The sequence below is a fragment of the Leucoraja erinacea genome, chromosome 48, assembly GCF_028641065.1.
Source record: "Leucoraja erinacea ecotype New England chromosome 48, Leri_hhj_1, whole genome shotgun sequence".
Lineage (NCBI taxonomy): Eukaryota > Metazoa > Chordata > Chondrichthyes > Rajiformes > Rajidae > Leucoraja > Leucoraja erinaceus.
In genome coordinates this window covers 627501-650000 of record NC_073424.1, presented here as the reverse complement: position 1 = coordinate 650000, position 22500 = coordinate 627501, and the positions used below count along the sequence as shown (strand labels likewise).

Below are 22500 nucleotides of genomic sequence, written 5' to 3'. Positions count from 1 at the left end.
GTTCACCCCAAAGTCAGGCCTATTGAGGCCACTGCAATTGCCTCTACGGATGCCCGATGTTCCTGGCCGTTCTCACCGGGTGGTCTTGCCCCGGCGTCGGGAGAGTCCTCTCAGCGGCTGGGCCACCTGGAACAGCCGCTATCTAGCTGGAAACAGCAGCTTCCGAAGCCGACAAGGCCGCACCGGTTTGGAGCTCCCAGGCTCCCGATGTTGAAATCGGCACCGCTCCGCAGACCCGCAGCCTGGAGGTGTTGATCTCGGCGGCCACAGCTCACCGGAGCTCCAGCGCGTCGATCCAGCACGGCGACCCAGGCAAGGCATCGCCCGCTCCGCTCCACGATAGTGCTCCAGCACTGTGCCGCCACCAAGGCCGAGGTGCTAGGCGGTCCCTGCCAGGGAACGGCGCTCCAAGCCCACTGGTAGGCCACGAGGACGGGTCAACGGGCAGCCCGGAGAAAATGCTGCCTCACCGACCAGGTAGGGACCTAGAAGTAAAATTAACCCCTACCCCCCACATTAAAAAGTCCATATCTCCAACGGACAAAAAACAGGACTCACTAAAAACTTTTTTAAAAAAGCGAATTAAAACGGACGGCTGCTGGCTAGCAGCCATTCCCCAAGATGGCTCCTCCTCCTCCGTGGAATATATGTGGAATTCATTGCTACAGAAGATTGTGGAGGCTGTCAATGGATATTTGGAGATTGACAGATGCTTGATTAGTAAGATTGTCAGGAGTAATGGGGCGAGGTCAGGGGAATGGAGTTGACGGGGAAAGATAGATTAGCTATGATTGAATGGTGGAGAAAACCTGATGGGCCGAATGGCCTAATTCTGCTCCTTGAACTTATACACTATCTAGTTGTAACTTTAGAAGTAACTGAGGACACCTGCCGATTGACAATAAACTTCGAGCCAGCACCACCATTCAATATGATCATGGCTGATCATCCACAATCAGTACCCCGTTCCTGCTTTCTCCCCATATCCCCTGACTGCTATCTTCAAGAGCCCTATCTAGCTCTCTCTTGAAAGTATCCAGAGATACTACAACTCTGTGTGGAAAAAGTGTTTCCTCATCTCTGTTCTAAATGCTAAATGGATTGAGGCAAGCATGCTCTTTGGGCTACAAAGTAAAGTTGGGCAGTATCGCTGACAATATCAGCAGACGCCACTTCCCTAGGTCAAACAATGGTCACTTTGAAAAGAAAAGAAAATCAGTAGAAGGATGTGATCTGCCCTGTCAGCCTTGGGTGTGTCTGTTTCCACGGTCTCGGTTGCTAATGTAAAATCGGCTGTCTGGAATGAATCCTACGACTGCACACCTGTACATGGTACTAACACCATCATCAAGTATGCAGATGATACAACGGTGATTGGCCTCACCAGCAACAACGATGAGTCTGCCTATAGGGAGGAGGTCCAGCTCCTGGCAGCATGGTGCGCTGACAACAACCTGGCCTTTAACTCCAAGAAGACCAAGGAGCTCATTGTAGACTTCAGGAAGTCTAGGGGTGGCACGCACACCCCCATGGCCCTTGTGGCTAAGGGGATCAGGGGGTATGGAGAGAAGGCAGGTACAGGATACTGAGTTGGATGATCAGCCATGATCATATTGAATGGCGGTGCAGGCTCGAAGGGCCGAATGGCCTACTCCTGCACCTAATTTCTATGTTTCTATGTTTCTATCCACATTAACGGGACGGTGGTGGAACGTGTTTCCAGCTTCAGGTTCCTGGGGATCAACATCTCCGATGACCTCTCTTGGACACACAATACCTCAACTCTGGTCAAGAAGGCTCACCAGTGTCTCTTCTTCCTGAGGAGACTGAAGAAGGTCCATCTGTCTCCTCAGATTCTGGTGAACTTCTACCGCTGCACCATCGAGAGCATCCTTACCAACTGTATCACAGTATGGTATGGCAACTGCTCTGTCTCCGACCGGAAAGCACTGTAGAGTGTAGTGAAAATTGCCAAATGCATCATCGGTTCCTCGCTCCCCTCCATTGAGTCTGTCCAAAGCAAGCGATGTCTGCGAAGGGCACTCAGCATCACCAAGGACTGCTCTCACCCCAACCATGGATTGTTTACCCTCCTACCATCCGGGAGGCGTTACAGGTCTCTCCGTTGCCGGACCAGCAGGTCCAGGAACAGCTTCTTCCCTGCGGCTGTTACACTGCTCAACACTGTACCTACAGGTGACTGCCAATCACCCCCCACAGGCGAAACACTATGACTGTATGCATGTAAATAGATTTATTTATTCATTTTCTATGTCGCTCTTCCAGGGAGATGCTAACTGCATTTCGTTGTCTCTGTACTGTACACTGACTATGACAATTAAAGTTGAATCTGAATCTGAATCCACCAAAAACAACTGAGCTGGATGGAGTCTCAGCCGCATCCTCAAGACCTGCCCCGATCAACTGGCAGGAGTATTCACAGTCATCTTTAACCCCTCTACATCATTCTAAGTCCCTATCTGCTTTAAGACCACTATCATCCTGGTGCCCAGGAAAAGCAAGGTGGTGTGCCTTAATGATGACTTTCTAGTAGTTCTGAAATCCACTATCATGAAGAACTTTGAGAGGCTGGTCATGGAGTACATGGGCCAGCTTCCCAGACAACCATGATCAACTGCAGTTTGGTTACTGTCACAACAAGTATATGGTGGACACCGTTTCCCTGGCCCTACACTCATTTTTTGGAACATCTAGATAACAAGGACACCTCAGTCTCCTATTTATTGACTGCAGCTCTGCCATAACACCATAATAAGAATAAGCAACAAAAATTCTCCTCAATAATTCTCAACACTGTTGGCCCGCAAAGATGTATTCTCAGCCACTATACGCCCTTTACATTAGTTTCTGTGCTTTAACTCCATCCAGAAGTATGCAGATGAAACCATTGTAGTGGACCAGATCTCAAACAATGCAAGAGAGAATATAGGAAGGAGATAGGGAGCTTGATAACATGGTGTCAAGACAACAACCTCAATGTCAGCAAGACAGAGGAGCTCGTTATTGATTTTGTGAAGCGAGGTGGAGTATTTCGCCAATCGGCATCAATGGTGCCGTAGGGGAACTGGAAAAGGGCTTAAAATTCCTAGGCATAAATATCACCAACAATCTTATCCTGGGAGAATGAGGCTACAGCAAAAAAAAAAACACCGCTACTTCCTTGGGAGACTGAGCGAGTTTGGCATTTCGCCAACTTGTACACATGAACTGGAAAGCATACTATCAGGTTGCATCAAAGCTTGTTTGGGAATAGCTCTGCCCAAGACCTTAAGAAATTGCACGAAGATGGTGGTAGAGCATGGTGACTCTCTGTGTGCTTGTCCCAGAGGAGAGTCCACTGTCATCCATTACTATCACTACTCTTCTAAATCTACCATCATTTCTAATCATATTTTACCAGGCTTCAGAATGAACCTTCCATAAGTATAGGCGCTGTCTGATTCACCTCTACCTGATTGTGGATAGTGGACTTTGTCTATGGAACTGATTCGCTGCAATGCTGAGAACTATATTCTGCACTCTGTATCTGCCCTTTTGATCTATTGTACTTGAGTTGCAAATTGTATTTAGGTATATAATATCTGAATTGATTGAATAGCATACAAAACAAAGTTTTTCACTGTACCTCTACAATGCTGTAAAACTATATTCTACACTCTAGTATTTAACTTTTTGCACTACCTTTTATACATGTGTATGACTTGATTATACTCATGTACAGTATGATTTAATTTAATTGCACACAAACAAGTTTTTATTAATATACCTCAGTACATGTGACAATAACAAACCAATAAACCAATGGATAAGTATTCACAGAGTTCTATTTTGCCATTGAATAAGTGGCAAACTCATTGTTGGAGGGAAAATACATTATGCTTGATACGGGCATTATGCCAGTACTTGTCCCTCCTTGGTGTATCTTGCTACATCCCTTATGAGCATCAACTGAATATGTCATCATTGGGCTATATATGTTTGATAGAACTGCATAATGGTTATGCAAGTGAAATATTAAGCGTAAACTTTAAAAATAAAATAACATAAGGTTTTGGAACAGGCCATTTGACCCCTGGAGCCTACTTTGCCATATAATAAAGCATGCTGATTTGATCATAACCTCCAATTTCAATTGCATGTTTGACTCTAACCCTTGATTATGAAGAATCTATCTACCTTAATTATATTCAAAAACTGTTTCCAACAATATTTGGGGAATGTCAAAGAGTCGCAAATCTGAGAGAAGAAAAATCCATTAAAGATTAGTGACCTTTTTAAAGATGGGATAAAGGATTTTGACCAGGAGAAATTGAATGCTGGAAGTGAAAGTGAGATGTAAAGATATGTCCTGAGGAGTTGTGAATAAAATACAGAAAATGCGAAAAGTCCTGGGGTGAAGAGACATGCTGAAAATGAGTGAAATACAATGTCGATGTGGCCACATATAAGTACTTGGTAATGAAGATATCTAACATACAGAATCCAGCTATCATCGTCCAACGTTCAGTGGTATTGCCATCATTTAAATCCCCACGACCAATATTCTAGCGGTTATCATTGAACAGAAACTGAACTTGAGCAGCCATATACATAATATGGCTTCAAGAACAGGTCCAAGAAAAGGAATCCTTCAGCGAATAACTCACTTCCTAACTTCTCAAGTCTGTTTGCGATCTACAAGCCTCACGTCAGTGCGATGGAGTACTTTTCACTTGTCTGGATGAGTTCTGCTTCAAGAAGCTTGACACCATGCAGCCTGAAAAAGAGCCTCGACCCGAAGCATCGCTCATTCCTTCTATCCAGAGACGCGCGCTGAGTTACTGCAGCATTTTGTGTCTATCTTCGGTATAAACCAGCATCTGCAGTTCGTTCCTACACCATGCAGGACATAGCAGCTTTATTGATTGGCACCCCATCCACAATCAAGTCACTCCACCAAAGTCACAGTGGCAGTTGTTTGTACGATCTACAAAATGCACTGCAGCCACTCGCCAAGGCTTTTTTGACAGCACCATTGAAACCTATATCTCTACCGGGTAGAAGGGCAAAGGCAGAAAAAAATGGAGAGACCATGTAAATGAAAATAGTCATGTTTAGTATTTTGTTGCATATCCTTTGCATGCAATGACTGCTTGAAGTCTGCGATTTATCACCAGTTGCTGGGTGTCTTCTCTGGTGATGTTCTGCCAGGCCTGTATTGCAGTCAATTTTAGCTTATGCTTGTTTTGGGGGCTCGTTACCTTCAGTTTTCTCTCCAGCATATAAAAGGTCACTCAAGAATTAACCATTATTTAACTTTGAAAAACTGCTTTGTTGCTTTAGCAGTATGTTAGGGATCATTGTCTTGCTGTAGAATGAATTGCTGGCCAATGAGTTTTGAGGCATTTGTTTGAACTTGAACAGATAGGATGTGGTTATACACTTCAGAATTTATCATGCTACTAACAGCAGCAGTTGTATCATCAATGAAGATGAATGAACCAATACCTTCAGCAGTCATACATGCCCAGGGCTCCTCCTGTTGACTCTCTCCTCCATACTTTGCTCTTGCCATCACTCTGATATGTTAATCTTTGTCTCATCTGTCTACAAGACCTTTTTCCAGAACTGTGGTTGCTCTTTAAGTACTTCTTGGCAAACTGTAAACTGGCCATCCTATTTTTGCGGCTAACCAGTGGTTTGCATCTTGTAGTGTAGCCTCTGTATTTCTGTTCATGAAGTCTTCTGCGGACATTGCCAAAGCCACACCTGACTTCTGACGAGTGTTTCTGATCTGTCGGGCAGGTGTTTGGGGATTTTTTTAAATTATAGGGAGAATTCTTCTGTCATCAGCTGTGGATGTCTTCCTTGGCCTGCCAGTCCCCTTGCGATTAGTAAGCTCACCAGTGCTCTCTTTCTTCTTAATGATGTTCTAAACAGTTGATTTTGGTAAGCCTAAGGCTTGGCTGATGTCTCTATTCTTTTTTTTTTAATGTTTATTTTATTAGAAGCAATTGTACAAGAAGAAAGAAATCGACATAACATTTAAACGATTTTCGTACAGCTTCAGTTTTAACATTTTATAAACTGATAAGTGAATCGGAAAAAAGTAAAAAGGAATGAATGAAGAGGAAGAAGAAAGATACAAAAAAGAAAGAAGAAAAGACCCCTGAACTAACAAAAAAGTGAAAAAAAAGAGGAAAAACGGGATATGTCCCACTATCCTTCCCTACACCCGCTCACCCAACCCTAGCATTTGTTTTGAATTTGTGTTCTGTTGTTGAAGAAATTCAATGAAAGGAGCCAATATTTTGGAAAACGTGATCTGATTTATCAGCCAAAACATACCTTATGTTTTCTAAATGTAGTGTCTCGGTCATTTCTGTGATCCACATCTTCACTGTGGGAACTGTTCTCTTTTTCCAGAATTTAAGTATGTTTTTTCTCAGTTATTAAACCATAATCAAGGAAACATCTTTGGAATATCGCTAACTTAGAGCAGCCCTCTGACATTCCTAATATTATTAATTTTGAATCCAACCTCAATTGAATTTTGAGTGTTTTAGAAATGGTATTGAATATTTCCATCCAGAAATGTTGTATTTTTATACTGGATACAAAAGAATGGGTTTGGGTAGCTTCTTGGAAGTGACATTTATCACAGAGAGGGGAAACAGTTGGGAAAATCTTATTCAATTTGGTCTTTGAGTAGTATAACCTATGCAATACTTTGAATTGTATCAGGCAATGCCTGACATTTAAAGAACAGTATAGTATGTATAGTAGGCTTTCCTCCCATATATCTTTTGAAATGGGCAAACCTAACTCGTCCTCCAATGCTCGCCTATAAATCTTAGAAGGTGGGGTATCAATATTTAAGAGAGTGTTATAAATGTAAGATATCAACTTACTTGTATCGGCATGTCTATTCAAACAATCGTCTAATATATCTGGACCCATAAAAGGACAGTCTTGTGTATATGTTTTCACATAATCTCGGATTTGAAGATATCTATTCTTGTTCTAACGGGCCTGTCCCACTTAGGCAATTTTTTTTTTTTTTTTTTGGGCGTCTCCAGGAGACTGCCGCAAAATTTTCAACATGTTGAACATTTTTGGGCGATAATTTCTGCTGGTGTGGGTTGACATAGGTGCTGCCGTACGTTGTTGCCAGGTGTCGTAGGTGAATTCCATTAAAATTAGTCCCTGGCAGTCGCCTAAAGAGTCGCCTAAGTGGGACAGGCCCATTAGTCTCATAATGACTTTCATTGGCACAACTTTGGTCCTCATGTTTATAAACAGCAATAAAAGTTTCCAAAGATGATGGAAAGACTGGAGGAAGGACTAGATGCTGGGAGCTCTCTTCTACCTGCATTATGGAGGCATTAAAGCACATCTGAGCAATTCAAACACTTGTGATGAAGCCATGTGTCCCAAACATTATGGTGCCCTGAAATGGGGGGACTATGTATAAACACAATGATAATTTCTACATGGTGAAACCAAAATGTATAAAATATGGCCTTTAATAAAATCTGACAATGTGCACTTTAACCACATGATTTTTTTTTCTATTACAAATCTCAAATTGTCTATTGTTTATTTGTTTCATGGTATCAATTGTGGAGTATAGAGGCAAATAAATAAATGATGGGTCTTTGTCCCAAATTATGGAGGGCACTAAGCCAGGGTACCCTCTCAATTATTTTCAGTACATTAATGATTTTATTGGTGCTGCTTTCATCTTGTCCAACACTTCCCTTTTTTTGGAGATAGACACAAAGTGCTGGAGTGACTCAGCAGGTCAGGCAACATCTTTGGAAATAAGGGATAGGTGACGTTTCAAGTCGGGACCCTTCTTCATACTCAAGTCCTTCAGTCTGAAGAGGGGTCTCGACCTGAAATGCCACCCAACCAAGGATGCTGCCTGGTGAGCTAATCCAGCACTTTGTATATCTATCTTCGGTATAAATCAGACCCTACAGTTCCTTTCAACACATCTTCCCCTTTTTCCCCATGTAAAGAGCAATTTGAGTCAGTCCCTTGACCTCTCCCCATAGCTCCACAAATATTTTCCTTTCCCATGCTATTCATTCTTTGAAAAGTTCAGTTGAATTAATCTGAAAATGGCCCCTGACCCAAAATATTGCATATCCATGTCCTCCATCAATGCTGCCTGACCTGCTTAGTTACAACAGCAGTTTGTGTATTGCTCAAGATTCGACCCTGCAGTTCTTTGTGTATACAATTGAATCTTGACAGTGCATTCCAGACCCTATAGGGCCTGTCCCACTTAGCCGATTTTTTTAGGCAACCACAGGCGACTGCCGGAAACTTTTCAACATATTGAACATTTTTCGGCGACAGTGGCGACAATTGGGGCCGTCGTAGGTTGTCACCAGGTTATCGTCGGTTGTCGCCAGGTGACGTGGGCATTCGCCGGTGCTGACTTTGATGAATTCCATTGTCCTAGTCGCTGGCAGTCACCTAAAAAAATCGCCTAAGTGGGACAGGTCCATAAATGATTTCCTCATGAATTTTGTTTATTTTGTCAAATTCCTCTCTTTGTCTTCTGTCTTGCCCCCAGCTTCAATTGAATTTTTAATTTACCTGCTCTTCAAATCCTTCATGAATTTAAACATCTACCCGATTCCCTCGCAACCACAAGCACAAACTACAGCTACCTTTCCAGCTTATCCACAATACAATGTACCTCAGCCCTGGAATCGTTGTAGCAAATTTCTTCTGTACGCACTCTGAAACCTTTACATTTTTCCTAATGTCGGGGCACAAAACTAGCTGCACCAATGTCTTTATCAAGGTTCATCTTGGCATTTCATTTTCCCAATTTTTCCAACTATACACTGTTCCATTGATGCCAGTAGGGTTTGTCTTTCTCTTTCCCCCTCCACCATAAAGAATGATATTGCTATTAGTTAGCTGTGAACCATTCTGTTCTATTTTGTACAATTCAACCTTCACCCTTTGTTCTCCCATCCAGAACAAGAATAATGTTTACTTCTCGTTCCACCACCAACCACTTCGTTCAACAGATCGGTATCTTAAATTCTGACGTCTTCAAATGCAATACTCCCAAGGAGACAAATTTCCCCCCTTTTCCTTTCTGCGTTCCCAAGGGACTGTTGCTTCTGCAGTGCTCTAGCCCATTATGCTCTGATGATGCTCAAAGTAACCTCAAGAAACAGTATCTTGTTTTAATTGGCACATTTTCTAAGGCTCAATATTAATTCATCAACTTCAGATAATTATCCATTTACGTGTATGGCTTGATTGTACTTTTATACAATATAGTATGATTTGATTTGACTGGATAGCACGCAAACAAAGGCTTTTTGCTGTATCTCTACATGTGAGGATAATAAACTAATATCAATATAATTCCGCCTTTTTATTTGATGGATGCAGCTTTTTTTTTTTACCTTCTCTTTATGCATCCCAAGGCATGCTTTTATCATTCTCTTTTCAGCTGGCTCTATAAACCACCACATGTCTCATCCAATCTTTTCTGGTCTCCACTCAGTTTCAGACATTTTCTTCTGTCAAATGTTCTTGATGCTGGAAATCTAAAATAAAAACTGAAAATGCTGGAAATAGTCAGCAGATCAAGCATGTCTCTGGGATGAGAAACAAGTGTTGCAGGTCGAAGATCCTTCATCAGAACTGTTTTATTACCAACTTTTCTCAGTTTTATTGAAAGGTCTTCAACCTAAAGTGTTAAGCTTTGATTCTGACTCTGGATGCTTTCATCATTTTCTATTTTTATTGCAGGAAAGGGAGTTTGTGTCTACAGTTTAACCAATTATCCCCGCTTTCAACTCATTTTGATTTTTTTTAACCTTCATCCTCTGTACAGAGGAAACAAATATTGTCCACCTATATGCTAATGACCGGTTGCATTTGGAATATAGGAGAAAGTTGAAAAATTTCAAAAGGAGACAGGCAGTCATTATTAATTTTTTTACTTAGTGCCCAGTAAATCTGGACAGGCATAAATTTAAAAAAAACCACCCCATGGTATTTTGATATGCTGCTCAATATGATTCCCTGATTTTTCTCATGGTCGTGTTTGTTTCTTATCTGCTATTCGATGGCCCAGCCCTTACGTTTGTTTCTTTACCTCTAGTGACTACCCTGGAACAACTTTTTCTTCTGATCATTTCAACAACTGAGGAAAATGGTGAGTTCAGCAGAAGAGTTGTGAACCTTGTCACATCTATCCCTGCACTTTATGCTGCTGGGAAGTATGGGGTCAGGTCACAGGTGTGCATAATACAACACAGCGTCTCAAAAAACTGTCTGAAAGGGTAGCATGCGTGCAGCTCAACTTTTACAACAAACATTTAAGTGTCCTTTGTCATGTTAGGGCCTGTGTCCCCATCCCTTGATTATCTTTCTTGATTGGGCACTTAACCGAATTGGCCTGCAGTGTGCTGAATGTTTTTGTCTCTGCTGGTTAGTTTTAGCATAAATCCAATATTCTAATAATATGCATTCAGGGTATTTCGGAGTCAAATGTTTCTTGGCTTTAATTGGTCCCTATATGCTGTGTTCTACATTGCAGACTGATTCCTTAGACATGAAGGCACCTAATATGACAAACATGACGTCAGGCTCTGGGGCGCAGGAAGTTATCGTATCCAATGGGCATACTGAAAGTGAGCCAAATCCTTTTGCTGAGTACATGTGGATGGAACATGAAGAAGAATACAACCGACAGGTAAACGTGACTTTAAAATTAATACGTCAGAACTTGGAAAATCAGACTCGATGGGCCGAATAGCCTACTTCTGCACCTATGTCTTATGAACTAAACCCACTGTAGTCTCTCTAATGGTGTTAAACTTTTTTAAACCGCTCCACTCCAAATTCCTCAATCTTTTCCATATTTACCATAATTTTGTGTTTATTATAAAACGTGCTACAGATATTAGTGAAATTCATTGGAATAGGAGGAGGAAAAGAGCAAGAACCAAAAAGCCAAGAGTACCAAATTTTGTAATTTGGCTGGTGTCCAACAGGAATTAATGTTGTTCGTAATATTCATGAATGACTTGGATTGGGATGTGGTAGGTAAGATCAGTAAGTTTGCACATGGCGTGAAGATTGGGGGAAGTTGTTGACCATGTGGAAGGTTATCTGAAAAGTCTACAGGGAGATCATGTTGTGATGAAGAAACGGGCTGAACATTTGCAGTTTAATCTGACAAATCTATGGTGATAAATTTTGAGAATACTAATGAAGGTAAGACATGCATCATGAATGGTAGGATCTTGGGGAGTTTGCTAAAATCTGTGGTATCGTGGACTGTGAACTGGGTTAACAAATATTATAAAAGGATCTTAATGAACTGGGGAAAGTGGGTCAAAGAATGGTCTTTAGACAACAGTCTCTTCCCCCAATGTCAACAAGGCAAAATAAGCTAGTTATCGACTTCAAGAAATGTAGTGGGGTACATGTTCCAATTAACATGAATGGTACCAAAGTGTAAATGTTTGAGAGGTTCAAGTTCTATGGCATCAATATTGCAAATGATTTGTCATGAATCAACCATATTGAAGGGACAGCCAGGTAGGCATACCAACTTCTGCAGGAGATGGAGGAAATTGGTGTGTCTCCGATGTCTCTTCACACCTACAGGCGAACCACAGAAAGCATAATGTCGGTTTGTATCACATCGGGTTTAGGAACAGCTCTGCCCATAACTGCATGAAATTACAGAGAGTTCTAGCAATTTAGTCAAACCTCAGCTAGAGTACTGATGTGCAGTTCTAGTCACCGTACGCTCGGAAGCTTATGCTTAAGAGTTCGCAGAAGAAATTTCCCAGTACAATTAAGAGGAGAGACGGGAGAAGTTTGGTGTGTTCTGCCTGCAGTGGAGAAAGTTGGGGGAGTGGAGGGCATGATTGAGCTATATAATGTTATGAAGAATATGGATAGACTAGATACAGAAAAGCTTTTCCCATATAAGAGTTAGGTCCAACTCAATGACATAGATTTAAGGGCAAGGGGCTAGAAATTTTGAATGAATACACGGGGCACCTTGTTTACCATGAGAGTGGTGGATATCTTTAATGCATTGAATGCCTTGAATTACTTAGACATTGAGGTATATGGACCAAGTGCTGGATATTGATGGTAATAGGAAAGGGAGCCACTGGTTGGCATGGATCAATTGAGCCAAATGTTTCCATGCTATATGATTATATGACAACAAGTAATGGTCAGGTGATGAAGAGACAAGGAACTGCAGCTGATGGAATCTTGAGCAAAACACAAGTTGCTGGACGATGAGAGTTTTTCTCACCCCCCCCCCCCCCCCCCCCCCCCCCCCCCCCCCCCCCCTCCAATCGGCCCTCCCTGCCTTATGCCCAAACACCAGGATCGTGGAACCAAAATGCAACCAGAACTTGATGAGCAGCCCCTTCAGATATCAGATTATACCAATGATTAAGAAACAGTTCAGGTACATGGATATGTCTGGTTTGGAGGGATATGGGCCAAATACGGGCAGATGGGATTAGTGTAGCTAGGACATGTTGGATGGTGTGGGCTGTTTCCACGCTGTCTCATTCTATCCTTATTATAGCTATAAAACTCTGATCTTGGATGTGTGTGTGTGTGTGTCCTTTTGTGTGCGTGTGTGTATTTATTTTTTTGTGTGCGATCACATCTACTCAAAGAAACGACGCGCTAATGGGATAATTTTTACATATTCCGGCTGAGATTTATCCCGTGAAATCAAAAATCGCCTTATCTGAAAATTTCATGCATTATTTCTCGTTATTTATGCAAATGTTCACAAATCTCAAATAACTTAGAAAATAAACGAGATGGTCTTGCTGATGACGTCACACTGGATCTGACTGCCTGCCTCTGCTCGCGTTGCGAGTGATGTCACCCCTGTTATGTTTTCTGTACTTCTTGGCTTCTTAACTTTCACTTCAAATTTGTCACTTAGTGTTTTTAAACTGCTGCTCAGGTCATGCTACGCGCTTCACTGGGCTCCTTGAAGTTCTAGAACATGGCGGTGGCGCGGGTGAGGATGCGGGGCAGCGCGATGGGAAGGTGGCCCTGGTGGCCATTACTCCCTCTGGGAGAGGCCGTCTATGGAGACATGCGATTCCTCCGTCGATCGCAGGACTCGGGGAATCGTGACGCCTTTTCCTCGCTGGTGATTCTAATCCCACCTGGCGATCTCTGGCCGTCACGGGGGACGACCTCCTCTCCGTCTCCCCCGCGCGATCGTCTGTCACGCGGGTGGGTGGGCTTCTCCTCGCGGAAGCCACGATCGGCCGGCCCTCTGCTGCTTTTGACCGTCCGCCCGCTTGCAGCAACAGGGCCGCATGCTCAAAAGACGCCGCAAATCGGAACCCCCTGCTCCAAAAGGCAGCAAGCTCCCCTGCCTGTCTCTCTCTCTCTCTGTTCCTCTGTGTCGCTCTCGGTGTGTCGCTCTCCGTGTCCCTCTCTCTCTATCCCCCTCCCTCCCTAGCTGCGCCTGCGAGTTGGCGGCTATGCGTGTGAATAGGGTGGGGCATGGGGTAAAAGGAGTGAATGAATAATATTAATATAATATCAATGAGGGAGGTTGGTGTGTGTGTGGGGAGGGTGGTTAGTGTGTGTGTGTGTGTGTGTGTGTGTGACGCCGCAGGCCGCCTCCTCCCCTCGCACCCGCGCATTGAGGGGACGGGACCCAAAGGGTCCCACTTGGTTGAGTAACTCTATAAATGTTGCGACGGTCCCTGCCTCAACTACCTCCTTCAGCAGCTTGTTGCATACACCTATCACCCTTTGTATGAAGTAAACCTTTGTGCCCTTCCTGATGAGCGATGTCTAGAAATTGACACAGTATAGAAACATAGAAATTAGGTGCAGGAGTAGGCCATTTGGCCCTTCGAGCCTGCACCGCCATTCAATAGAATCATGGCTGATCATCCAACTCAGTATCCCGTACCTGCCATCTCTCCATACCCTCTGATCCCCTTAGCCACAAGGGCCACATCTAACTCCCTCTTAAATATAGCCAATGAACTGGCCTCGACTACCCTCTGCGGCAGAGAGTTCCAGAGATTCACCACTCTCTGTGTGAAAAAAGTTCTTCTCATCTCGGTTTTAAAGGATTTCCCCCTTATCCTTAAGCTGTGACCCCTTGTCCTGGACTTCCCCAAGATCGGGAACAATCTTCCTGCATCTAGCCTGTCAACCCCTTAAGAATTTTATAAGTTTCTATAAGATCCCCTCTCAATCTCCTAAATTCTAGAGAGTATAAACCAAGTCTATCCAGTCTTTCTTCATAAGACAGTCCTGACATCCCAGGAATCAGTCTGGTGAACTGTCTCTGCACTCCCTCTATGGCAATAATGTCCTTCCTCAGATTTGGAGACCAAAACTGTACGCAATACTCCAGGTGTGGTCTCACCAAGACCCTGTACAACTACAGTAGAACCTCCCTGCTCCTATACTCAAATCCTTTTGCAATGAAAGCTAACATACCATTTGCTTTCTTCACTGCCTGCTGCACCTGCATGCCTACTTTCAATGACTGGTGTACCATGACACCCAGGTCTCGCTGCATCTCCCCTTTTCCTAGTCGGCCACCATTTAGATAATAGTCTGCTTTCCTGTTTTTTTACCACCAAAATGGATAACCTCACATTTATCCACATTATACTGCATCTGCAAAACATTTGCCCACTCACCCAGCCTATTCAAGTTACCTTGCAGTCTCCTACCATCTTCCTCACAGCTAACACTGCCCCCCAGCTTAGTGTCATCGCAAACTTGGAGATATTGCCATCAATTCCCTCATCCAGATCATTCATATATATTGTAAATAGCTGGGGTCCCAGCACTGAGCCTTGCGGTACCCCACTAGTCACTGCCTGCCATTGTGAAAAGGACCCGTTTACTCCTACTCTTTGCTTCCTGTTTGCCAGCCAGTTCTCTATCCACATCAATACTGAACCCCCAATGCCGTGTACTTTAAGTTTGTATACTAATCTCTTATGTGGGACCTTGTCGAAAGCCTTCTGGAAGTCCAGATACACCACATCCACTGGTTCTCCCCTATCCACGCTACTAGTTACATCCTCGAAAAATTCTATAAGATTCGTCAGACATGATTTACCTTTCGTAAATCCATGCTGACTTTGTCCAATGATTTCACCACTTTCCAAATGTGCTGCTATCCCATCTTTAATAACTGACTCTAGCAGTTTCCCCATTACCGATGTTAGACTAACTGGTCTGTAATTCCCCGTTTTCTCTCTCCCTCCCTTCTTAAAAAGTGGGGTTACGTTTGCTACCTGCCAATCCTCAAAACTAATCCAGAATCTAAAGAGTTTTGAAAGATTATTACTAATGCATCTACTATTTCTGGAGCTACTTCCTTAAGTACTCTGGGATGCAGCCTATCTGGCCCTCGGGATTTATCGGCCTTTAATCCATTCAATTTACCCAACACCACTTCCCGGCTAACCTGGATTTCACTCAATTCCTCCAACTCCTTTGACCTGCGGTCCCCTGCTATTTCCGGCAAATTATTTATGTCTTCCTTAGTGAAGACGGAACCAAAGTAGTTATTCAATTGGTCCGCCATATCCTTGTTCCCCATGATCAACTCACCTGTTTCTGACTGCAAGGGACCTACATTTGTTTTAACTAATCTCTTTCTTTTCACATATCTATAAAAACATTTGCAGTCAGTTTTTATGTTCCCTGCCAGTTTTCTTTCATAATCTATTTTTCCTTTCCTAATTAAGCCCTCTGTCCACCTCTGCTGGTCTCTGAATTTCTCCTAGCCCTCCGGTATGCTGCTTTTTCTGGCTAATTTGTACGCATCATCCTTCGCTTTGATACTATCCCTGATTTCCCTTGTTACCCACGGATGTACTACCTTCCCTGATTTATTCTTTTGCCAAACTGGGATGAACAGCTGAGTGTGCAGCTTTGGATTATAAGGGTTCAGCTTTTGTAAACTTACGGTTCTTGTCTGCTTATTTGAGCAGCCGTTTTTCGGATTTGTGCTGCAATGTTCATTGCAGTGATCAAGTTTCTTATTTCCTTTCCTCACCCTCCACCCCCATAAAACCACTGTTTGCTAAGGAAACGATCTATGGAATTATGTGTGTAGGAAAGAACTGCAGATGCTTGGTTTAAATCGAAGGTAGACATAAAATGTTGGAGTGACTCAGTGGGACAGGCAGCATCTCTGGCGAGCAGGAATGGGTGATGTTTTGGGTCGAGACCCTTCAGACTTCAGGCTTATGGAATGAGTTGTTGACTTAAGAGAGTAAAACAAATATTTTGTATTAGATGTTGATAGAATTCATGCTTTGCTTACAAACAAACTTGTTGAAAAGTGTTCTACCTTAGAATTGCTTGAAATATGTTCTCAGTTCTACAGTTTGTTGTACTCCACCACATTTTAACCATTTGTGGTATGGTCCATAGTGAAGAAAGTTTGTCAGTTTACAGGAGGATCTAGATGAGCTGGGGCAGTGACCCAAGGAATGAACATGACCGCTGGCCGCAACATCTGGCCGCCCGCAGAGGCGCCTGCGGAGGTTATGGCCCCAACCACGGGGGAACAATGGAGGAGGACTGACTATATCTTGTGCCTTCCACCACAGTGAAGAATGCTGTGGTGGATGTTTGTGTTAAATTTTTATTGTGTATTGGATGTTCTTTTTATTGTGTACCGCTGCTGGCAAATTCATTTCACTGCACTTTATTGTGTATGTGATGAATACATCTGATTGATTGATTGATTGACACATTACTGAACAGGAACGGGCCCTTTGGCCCACATTGTCCTGTGCCAAACATGATGTGACTTAAGCTAATCTCTACTTGGATATGATCCATATCACTCCACTCCTGCGTATCCCTGTGCCTATCTAAAAGCCTCTTCATTGCCACTATCATATCTGCCTCCTCCATCACTTCTGGCAGCATGCTCCAGGCACTCACCACAATCTCTGTTTTAAAAAAAAACTGACCCTGCAACTTTTAAACTGTTCCGGTCTAATCTTAAAGTTTTACTCCAGTCTGACATGGAGAGGTTCTGACTATCCTATGTATGCTTCTATCAGGTCTTCCCTCCATCTCCAGAAAAATAGTGCAAGTTTGTCGTACTTGGAGAGCATAGAGCATGGAAACTGGCCCTTCGACCCAACTTGCCCACGCCGACCAACATGCCCCGTGTGCACCAGTCGCACTTGACTGCATTTGGCCCATATCCATGTAAACCTATCCTATCGATGTAACCTGTCCAAAGTTTTGTGTTTTCTGATTTGTTTTGAACCTTTTCATTCCTCTAGTTTCCCTCTCAGTCTGGTCTTAACCCAAAACGTCACCTACTCCTTTTCTCCAGAGATGCTGAGTTACTTTCGCATTTTGTGTCTATCTTCAGTGTGAACCAGCACCTGCAGTTCCTTCCTACACATGATTTGCTTTACTCTTGTACTCAATGACTGACTGATGAAGGCAAGTGTACTGTAATTTAACTAGGATGTATGAAATGTTGCATTTTGTTAAGTTAAACCATGGCAGGACTTGCACATTAAATAGCATGGCCCTTGTAGAATTGTGGGGTGCAAGGAAATATTGATCTCACTGAAAGGTAAACAGGGTAGCGAAGAAAGCATCTGGCACACTTGCCTTAATTGGTTAGGGTGTTGAGTACAAGAGTGAGATGTTGCGTTGCAACTGAAACAAGACATTGTTGAAAACACACTTTTGGACTATTATGTGCAGTTTTGGTTGCCTAGGCCCTAGAGCTATAGGAAGAATGCCATTGAGCTGAAAAGGGGCGAGGAAAGGATACACAAGGATGTTACTGGGACTGGAGGGCTTCAGCTCTAAGGAGAGGTTGTGGTGTTTTTCACTGAAGTGTAAACCTGAGGGTTGACCTTATTGAGTTATATCAAGTTTTGAGGAGCATAGATAAGGTGGATGGTCACTGTATATTTCTCAGTGTTGGAGAATCTAAAACTAGAGGGCATAGACGTAGTTGAGATTTAAAAGGGATTCAAGTAGCAACATTTTCACAGAAGATGGTGGAAATATTGAATGATCTGTCTGAGAAATCGGTAAAGGCTGGCAAATTTACAACATTTAAAATAGCCTTTGGACAGGTATATGGACAAGAATAGGTTAAAGTGAAATGGGCTAAATGTTGGGAAATGGGACTGGCTATGGCAATTTGTTTGGCCTGGATGAGTTGGACCCAAGGAACTATTTCTGTTCTGATAACTATGATTCCTAACCTGGAAGCTAAACCAGTGCAACACCTTCACAGTGAATGTATTGGGTCTGCAAAATGTTGTAGGGCAGAGGGATCGAGGAGTGCAGGTACATAGTTCCTTAAAAGTGCAGTTTAGGTGAATAGGGTAGAAGAAGGCTTTCGGTAATTTGGCCTTCATTAGTCAGGATATTGCATATGGAGGTTGGGATGTTCAGTTACAGTTGTAAAGATGTTGGCAAGACTGTATTTGGAGTATTATGTTGAGTCATGGCTGATCATCCAACTCAGTATCCCGTACCTGCCTTCTCTCCATACCCCCTGATCCCCTTAGCCACAAGGGCCACATCTAACTCCCTCTTAAATATAGCAGTCAAGAAGGCTTTCGGTAATTTGGCCTTCATTAGTCAGGATATTGCATATGGAGGTTGGGATGTTCAGTTACAGTTGTAAAGATGTTGGCAAGACTGTATTTGGAGTATTGTGTTGAGTCTTGATCATCTGCTATAGAAATGATGTCATTAAGCTGGAAAGAGTGCAGAGAAGATTTATCGAGGGTGTTGCCATTACTTGAGTGCCTTAGCCATAGGAAGAGAGTTCCATTGGATAATCTAAGACTTCATTCTCTGGAGAGCAGGAGGCTAAGGGATGATCTTATAGAGATGTATAAAATTATGAAATGGAATAAATGGGGTGAATGAGCAGAGCTTTACCCAAGGGAAGAGGAATCAAGAACCAAAGGATATTGGTTTAGGTGACATGGGAAAAGAGTTTAATCGCAACATTGAGGGGAAATACTTTCACTGTGAGTGTGGTGGCTGTAGAAAACAAAGGGATGAGCTGCCATAGGAAGCTCATGCCACAGTTAAAGGTGAATATTAAGGTGTAATAAAAGACCAGAGAAAATTGGACAGGTAAAAAGATGGCAAAATGGAAAAGGTTCAGCAAAGCATTTAATACAACAACCGAGGACAAATTCTGGACAAATTTAGTTTTGGGCGTTTTACAGTATGGACGATTAGGGCCGTAGGGCCTGTTCCATGCTCTGACTATTAAAGACGGTGGTACAAACTGTTATAATTTCCTCCCACGGTTCTCTATCCTCTTTTCTTGTCTGTTTATTAAACTTTGATTCTCAGTAGTAAGCTTTTAAATGTACTTCCCAGATCTCCTCTAGATATAGGTTTTCATTGGCTAGAAACTAAAAGCTGAGAAAATCCACACCCAGGCACCATAATAGACGCTGTTTGAATCATTCAACCAAAGTGAGAATAATAAACAACCAACTAATGGAAAGTTGAACTACATGGTCAATACAGAATAATGAGGTCTTGATTAAATTATTCGGTGCCTGATCAGACTTTCCCTGTGAAGTGTGTCTGCTTCGGGCTGCTAGAAAACAAAGAATGCATTCAAGCATTTGAGACCATATAGAGAAATGCCACTAGACTGAAACTAACTCTGAATTTGAGGTGTGAATAAAAGACCAGAGAAACTTTTTTTTTTGGGCCATCAGATTGAAAAGAAGGCATCTTGGAAGTGGAAATGTAGGGCAAGAGTGTAAAATATAAATACAACTTATCACTTTAGAGAATGGACAAAAGGAATTCTGTTCCAAAGTTTCATGATGTAAAGGTTTTACAGTGACCCCTGCAAGAATAGATTAAACAATCAAACTGCTAGAGGAACGCAGCATCTTTGGATGGAATTGGACAGACAATGTCTCGCATTTTAGCGGCGACCAGAAAGACGCTACAACTTTTTTGCGTGACCGAGGAGACTACTCCCGTCGAGAAGTCAAGCTACGCTCATTGGCGTCATACCCACTGTCGCCGAAAATATAAAATCAATGTGTTGAAAATTTAGCGGCGACCAGAAAGACGCTACGACTTTTTTGCGTGACCGAGGAGACTACTCCCGTCGACCATCGGCGAACATGTGGCGACAAATTAGTCGCATGTAGTTGTCTAAAAACTCGCCTAAGTGGGACAGGCCCATTAGGTTTGTCTGGTGAGGTTACAAGGTGAAATTGCCATTTTCTGGACGTAATTGCTTAAATTCCGCAAAGCCTGGTTGGTCTTCATTAATATGTCAGATGGCCTCTCTGAAGAACAGTTACTTTGTCAATCTCAAGAAAATCTTTTCCTGAATGTCAAAGTTTGGGCCTTCCCCATCTCTGTCAAATACGGCAAGAATATGTAGGATAATTTAAAATTGAAACACTTGTCTAAAATATCAAAAGCTTATTATGACAGTGTGTAAGGCTGAAATCAGATCATGAATTAAGAACACAAATGAAATATGGCGAAAATCATTGGCAGAAAAATTCAAGGAAAACCAATCAATCAAAGGCAAAGGAAGAAGAGAACAGAGTCACCTCTCTGTACTAAACTTTTGTTCCTCTTCCCTTCAATCTAAAATAACATTGAAAACAACAAGGCTCAGAGTGCCAGGACCTAGTCTGAAAAATATTTATTTTCTGCTGATAAGAAGCTTCTGCTTGACATTGTGTAGTTCAACTGGACGTTGTCTTGATTTGTGTCTTTATGCACTGACTGAGGTTTTTCTGACCATTTCTGGAAGAAGTGTGCAGAAGACCTATCCTTTTGGGCCATCTTTATTCTTGCAAATGGGAGGAGTATATCAGTAGAAATGACTGATCCACGTAGCTGAGTGAAGGCTTTGAAGTCTCAGTCATAGCGATAAGCAACTCCCCTTTTGGAAATACTGGAAAAGGGTTGACCTCCACCTAAACAGTGAAACCTTGTATATCTGCACAAGGTTCCATAATCTGTATTGTGCGTGCATAATTGTGCGTGCAGCAGTTGCTTTCGTCATATTGCTCATTACTTTGATTTGCAAGTTTATTTTATCATTTTGTGTCTTAAGTAAGTGTCAGCCTGTTCTGATTTTGTCCTTTTCTGTCAGTGATAAGTCCTCGAGTCCCACTCTATAACTAGGTCATGTAAATAATGATGCTCATGTGAGGAAATGATTCTCAAAAGTGGCATCTTTCCAGGTGCTGTATGATTCTCTGTGTAACTGCAAAATGAACATTATTTTTAGCTGTCATTACTGAAGATTTATCTATGTTTATTTGTTATTTTACGTAATTATTTTAATGTGTGGGAAGGAACTACAGATACTGGTGTACACCGAAGATAAACACAAAATGCTGGAGTAACTCAGCGGGACAGGTAGCATCTCTGGATAGAAGAAATTGGTGAAGTTTATGGTCTGTTCTCGTTTCTGAGTTTCTCCAGCATTTAATGTCTATAATTTCAATGAGTATACTGTCAATATTAATTATTCATTCATAAGAAGAATGTGGGGGAGTGGGAGAGGGCAGGGGGAGAGGGAGAGAGAGGTAGAGAGAGAGGGGGGGGAGGGGAGGCCACGTGATGAGTCAAAGGCGAGTGTGACCTCTTGGCGACCAATGCCGGCCTTCGATCTGGGTGGGGAAGGGTCCGTAATCTTGGCGGGCGTGCAGGAGACCACCGCTCCCGCTGTAAGGCCGGACCTACAGTGAGGGTGGGGTGCCCTCGTGCCTGGCGACACAAAGGAAGAGGGGTGGGGGTCGCCCAGGAAAGGGGCACCTCCTCATACGCCAGGCACGAACATTCGGGGGGGGGGGGGGGTCAGAGATCGAAGGTCGGACAAGCCAGAGAGAATGATCGCAAATCTTTGGTAATCTGATGGCACTTTGAGGGTTAGTGTGGGCATTGGGGACGGTACGGTGCTCCCTCTACGTCACCCGCAGTTCCTTTAGGAAGAAGATGAGGAATTTTGTTAATCAGAGGGTGGTGAATCTGTGGAACTCATTGCCACAGACGGCGATGTAGGCCAAGTCAATGGATATTTTTAAGGCGGAGAGAGATAGATTCTTGATTAGTGCGGGTGGTGTCGGGGAGAAGGCAGAAGAATGGCATGAGGGAGAGATAGATCAGCCGTGATTGAATGGTTGCGTGGACTTGATGGGTCGAATAGCCTAATTCTGCTCCAATCACATGAATTTATGAACGGTTCGTAATCCTAAATAAATAAATAAAATGCCCGAGATGCATTTTAAATATCAAACATTGCCAAAACTGGTTATTTGGTCAAATATTAACTCAAACAAGCTGTGTTCACATGTGGTATTACTTGAATTAATACTTGTAATGGAAGCAAATGCACAGACCATGTTTAATATGATGAGGCAAAAGGTAAGAGTGTTAGATTGCCATGCACATTTAATG

The 22500-nt window shown here is 42.8% G+C and overlaps 1 protein-coding gene and 1 non-coding gene across 4 annotated transcripts in view; both read left to right on the top strand.

Annotated features, from left to right (window-relative positions):
* LOC129715037 (polyadenylate-binding protein-interacting protein 2-like) overlaps positions 1–22500 on the top strand; it is an 87651-nt gene that overhangs the window by 27969 nt on the left and 37182 nt on the right. For 2 of the 3 annotated variants that reach the window (XM_055664869.1, XM_055664870.1), the window contains exons 2-3: positions 10145–10198; positions 10583–10738. In XM_055664869.1, the coding sequence (XP_055520844.1) occupies positions 10196–10198; positions 10583–10738 (159 nt within the window). In that variant the 5' untranslated portion in view covers positions 10145–10195. The remainder of the gene's footprint in view (positions 1–10144; positions 10199–10582; positions 10739–22500) is intronic. The other variant, XM_055664871.1, reaches the window with a different exon arrangement.
* LOC129715040 (small nucleolar RNA U85) lies at positions 21656–21963 on the top strand. The gene has a single exon (XR_008726435.1). It is a non-coding gene; the product is annotated as a small nucleolar RNA U85 (small nucleolar RNA).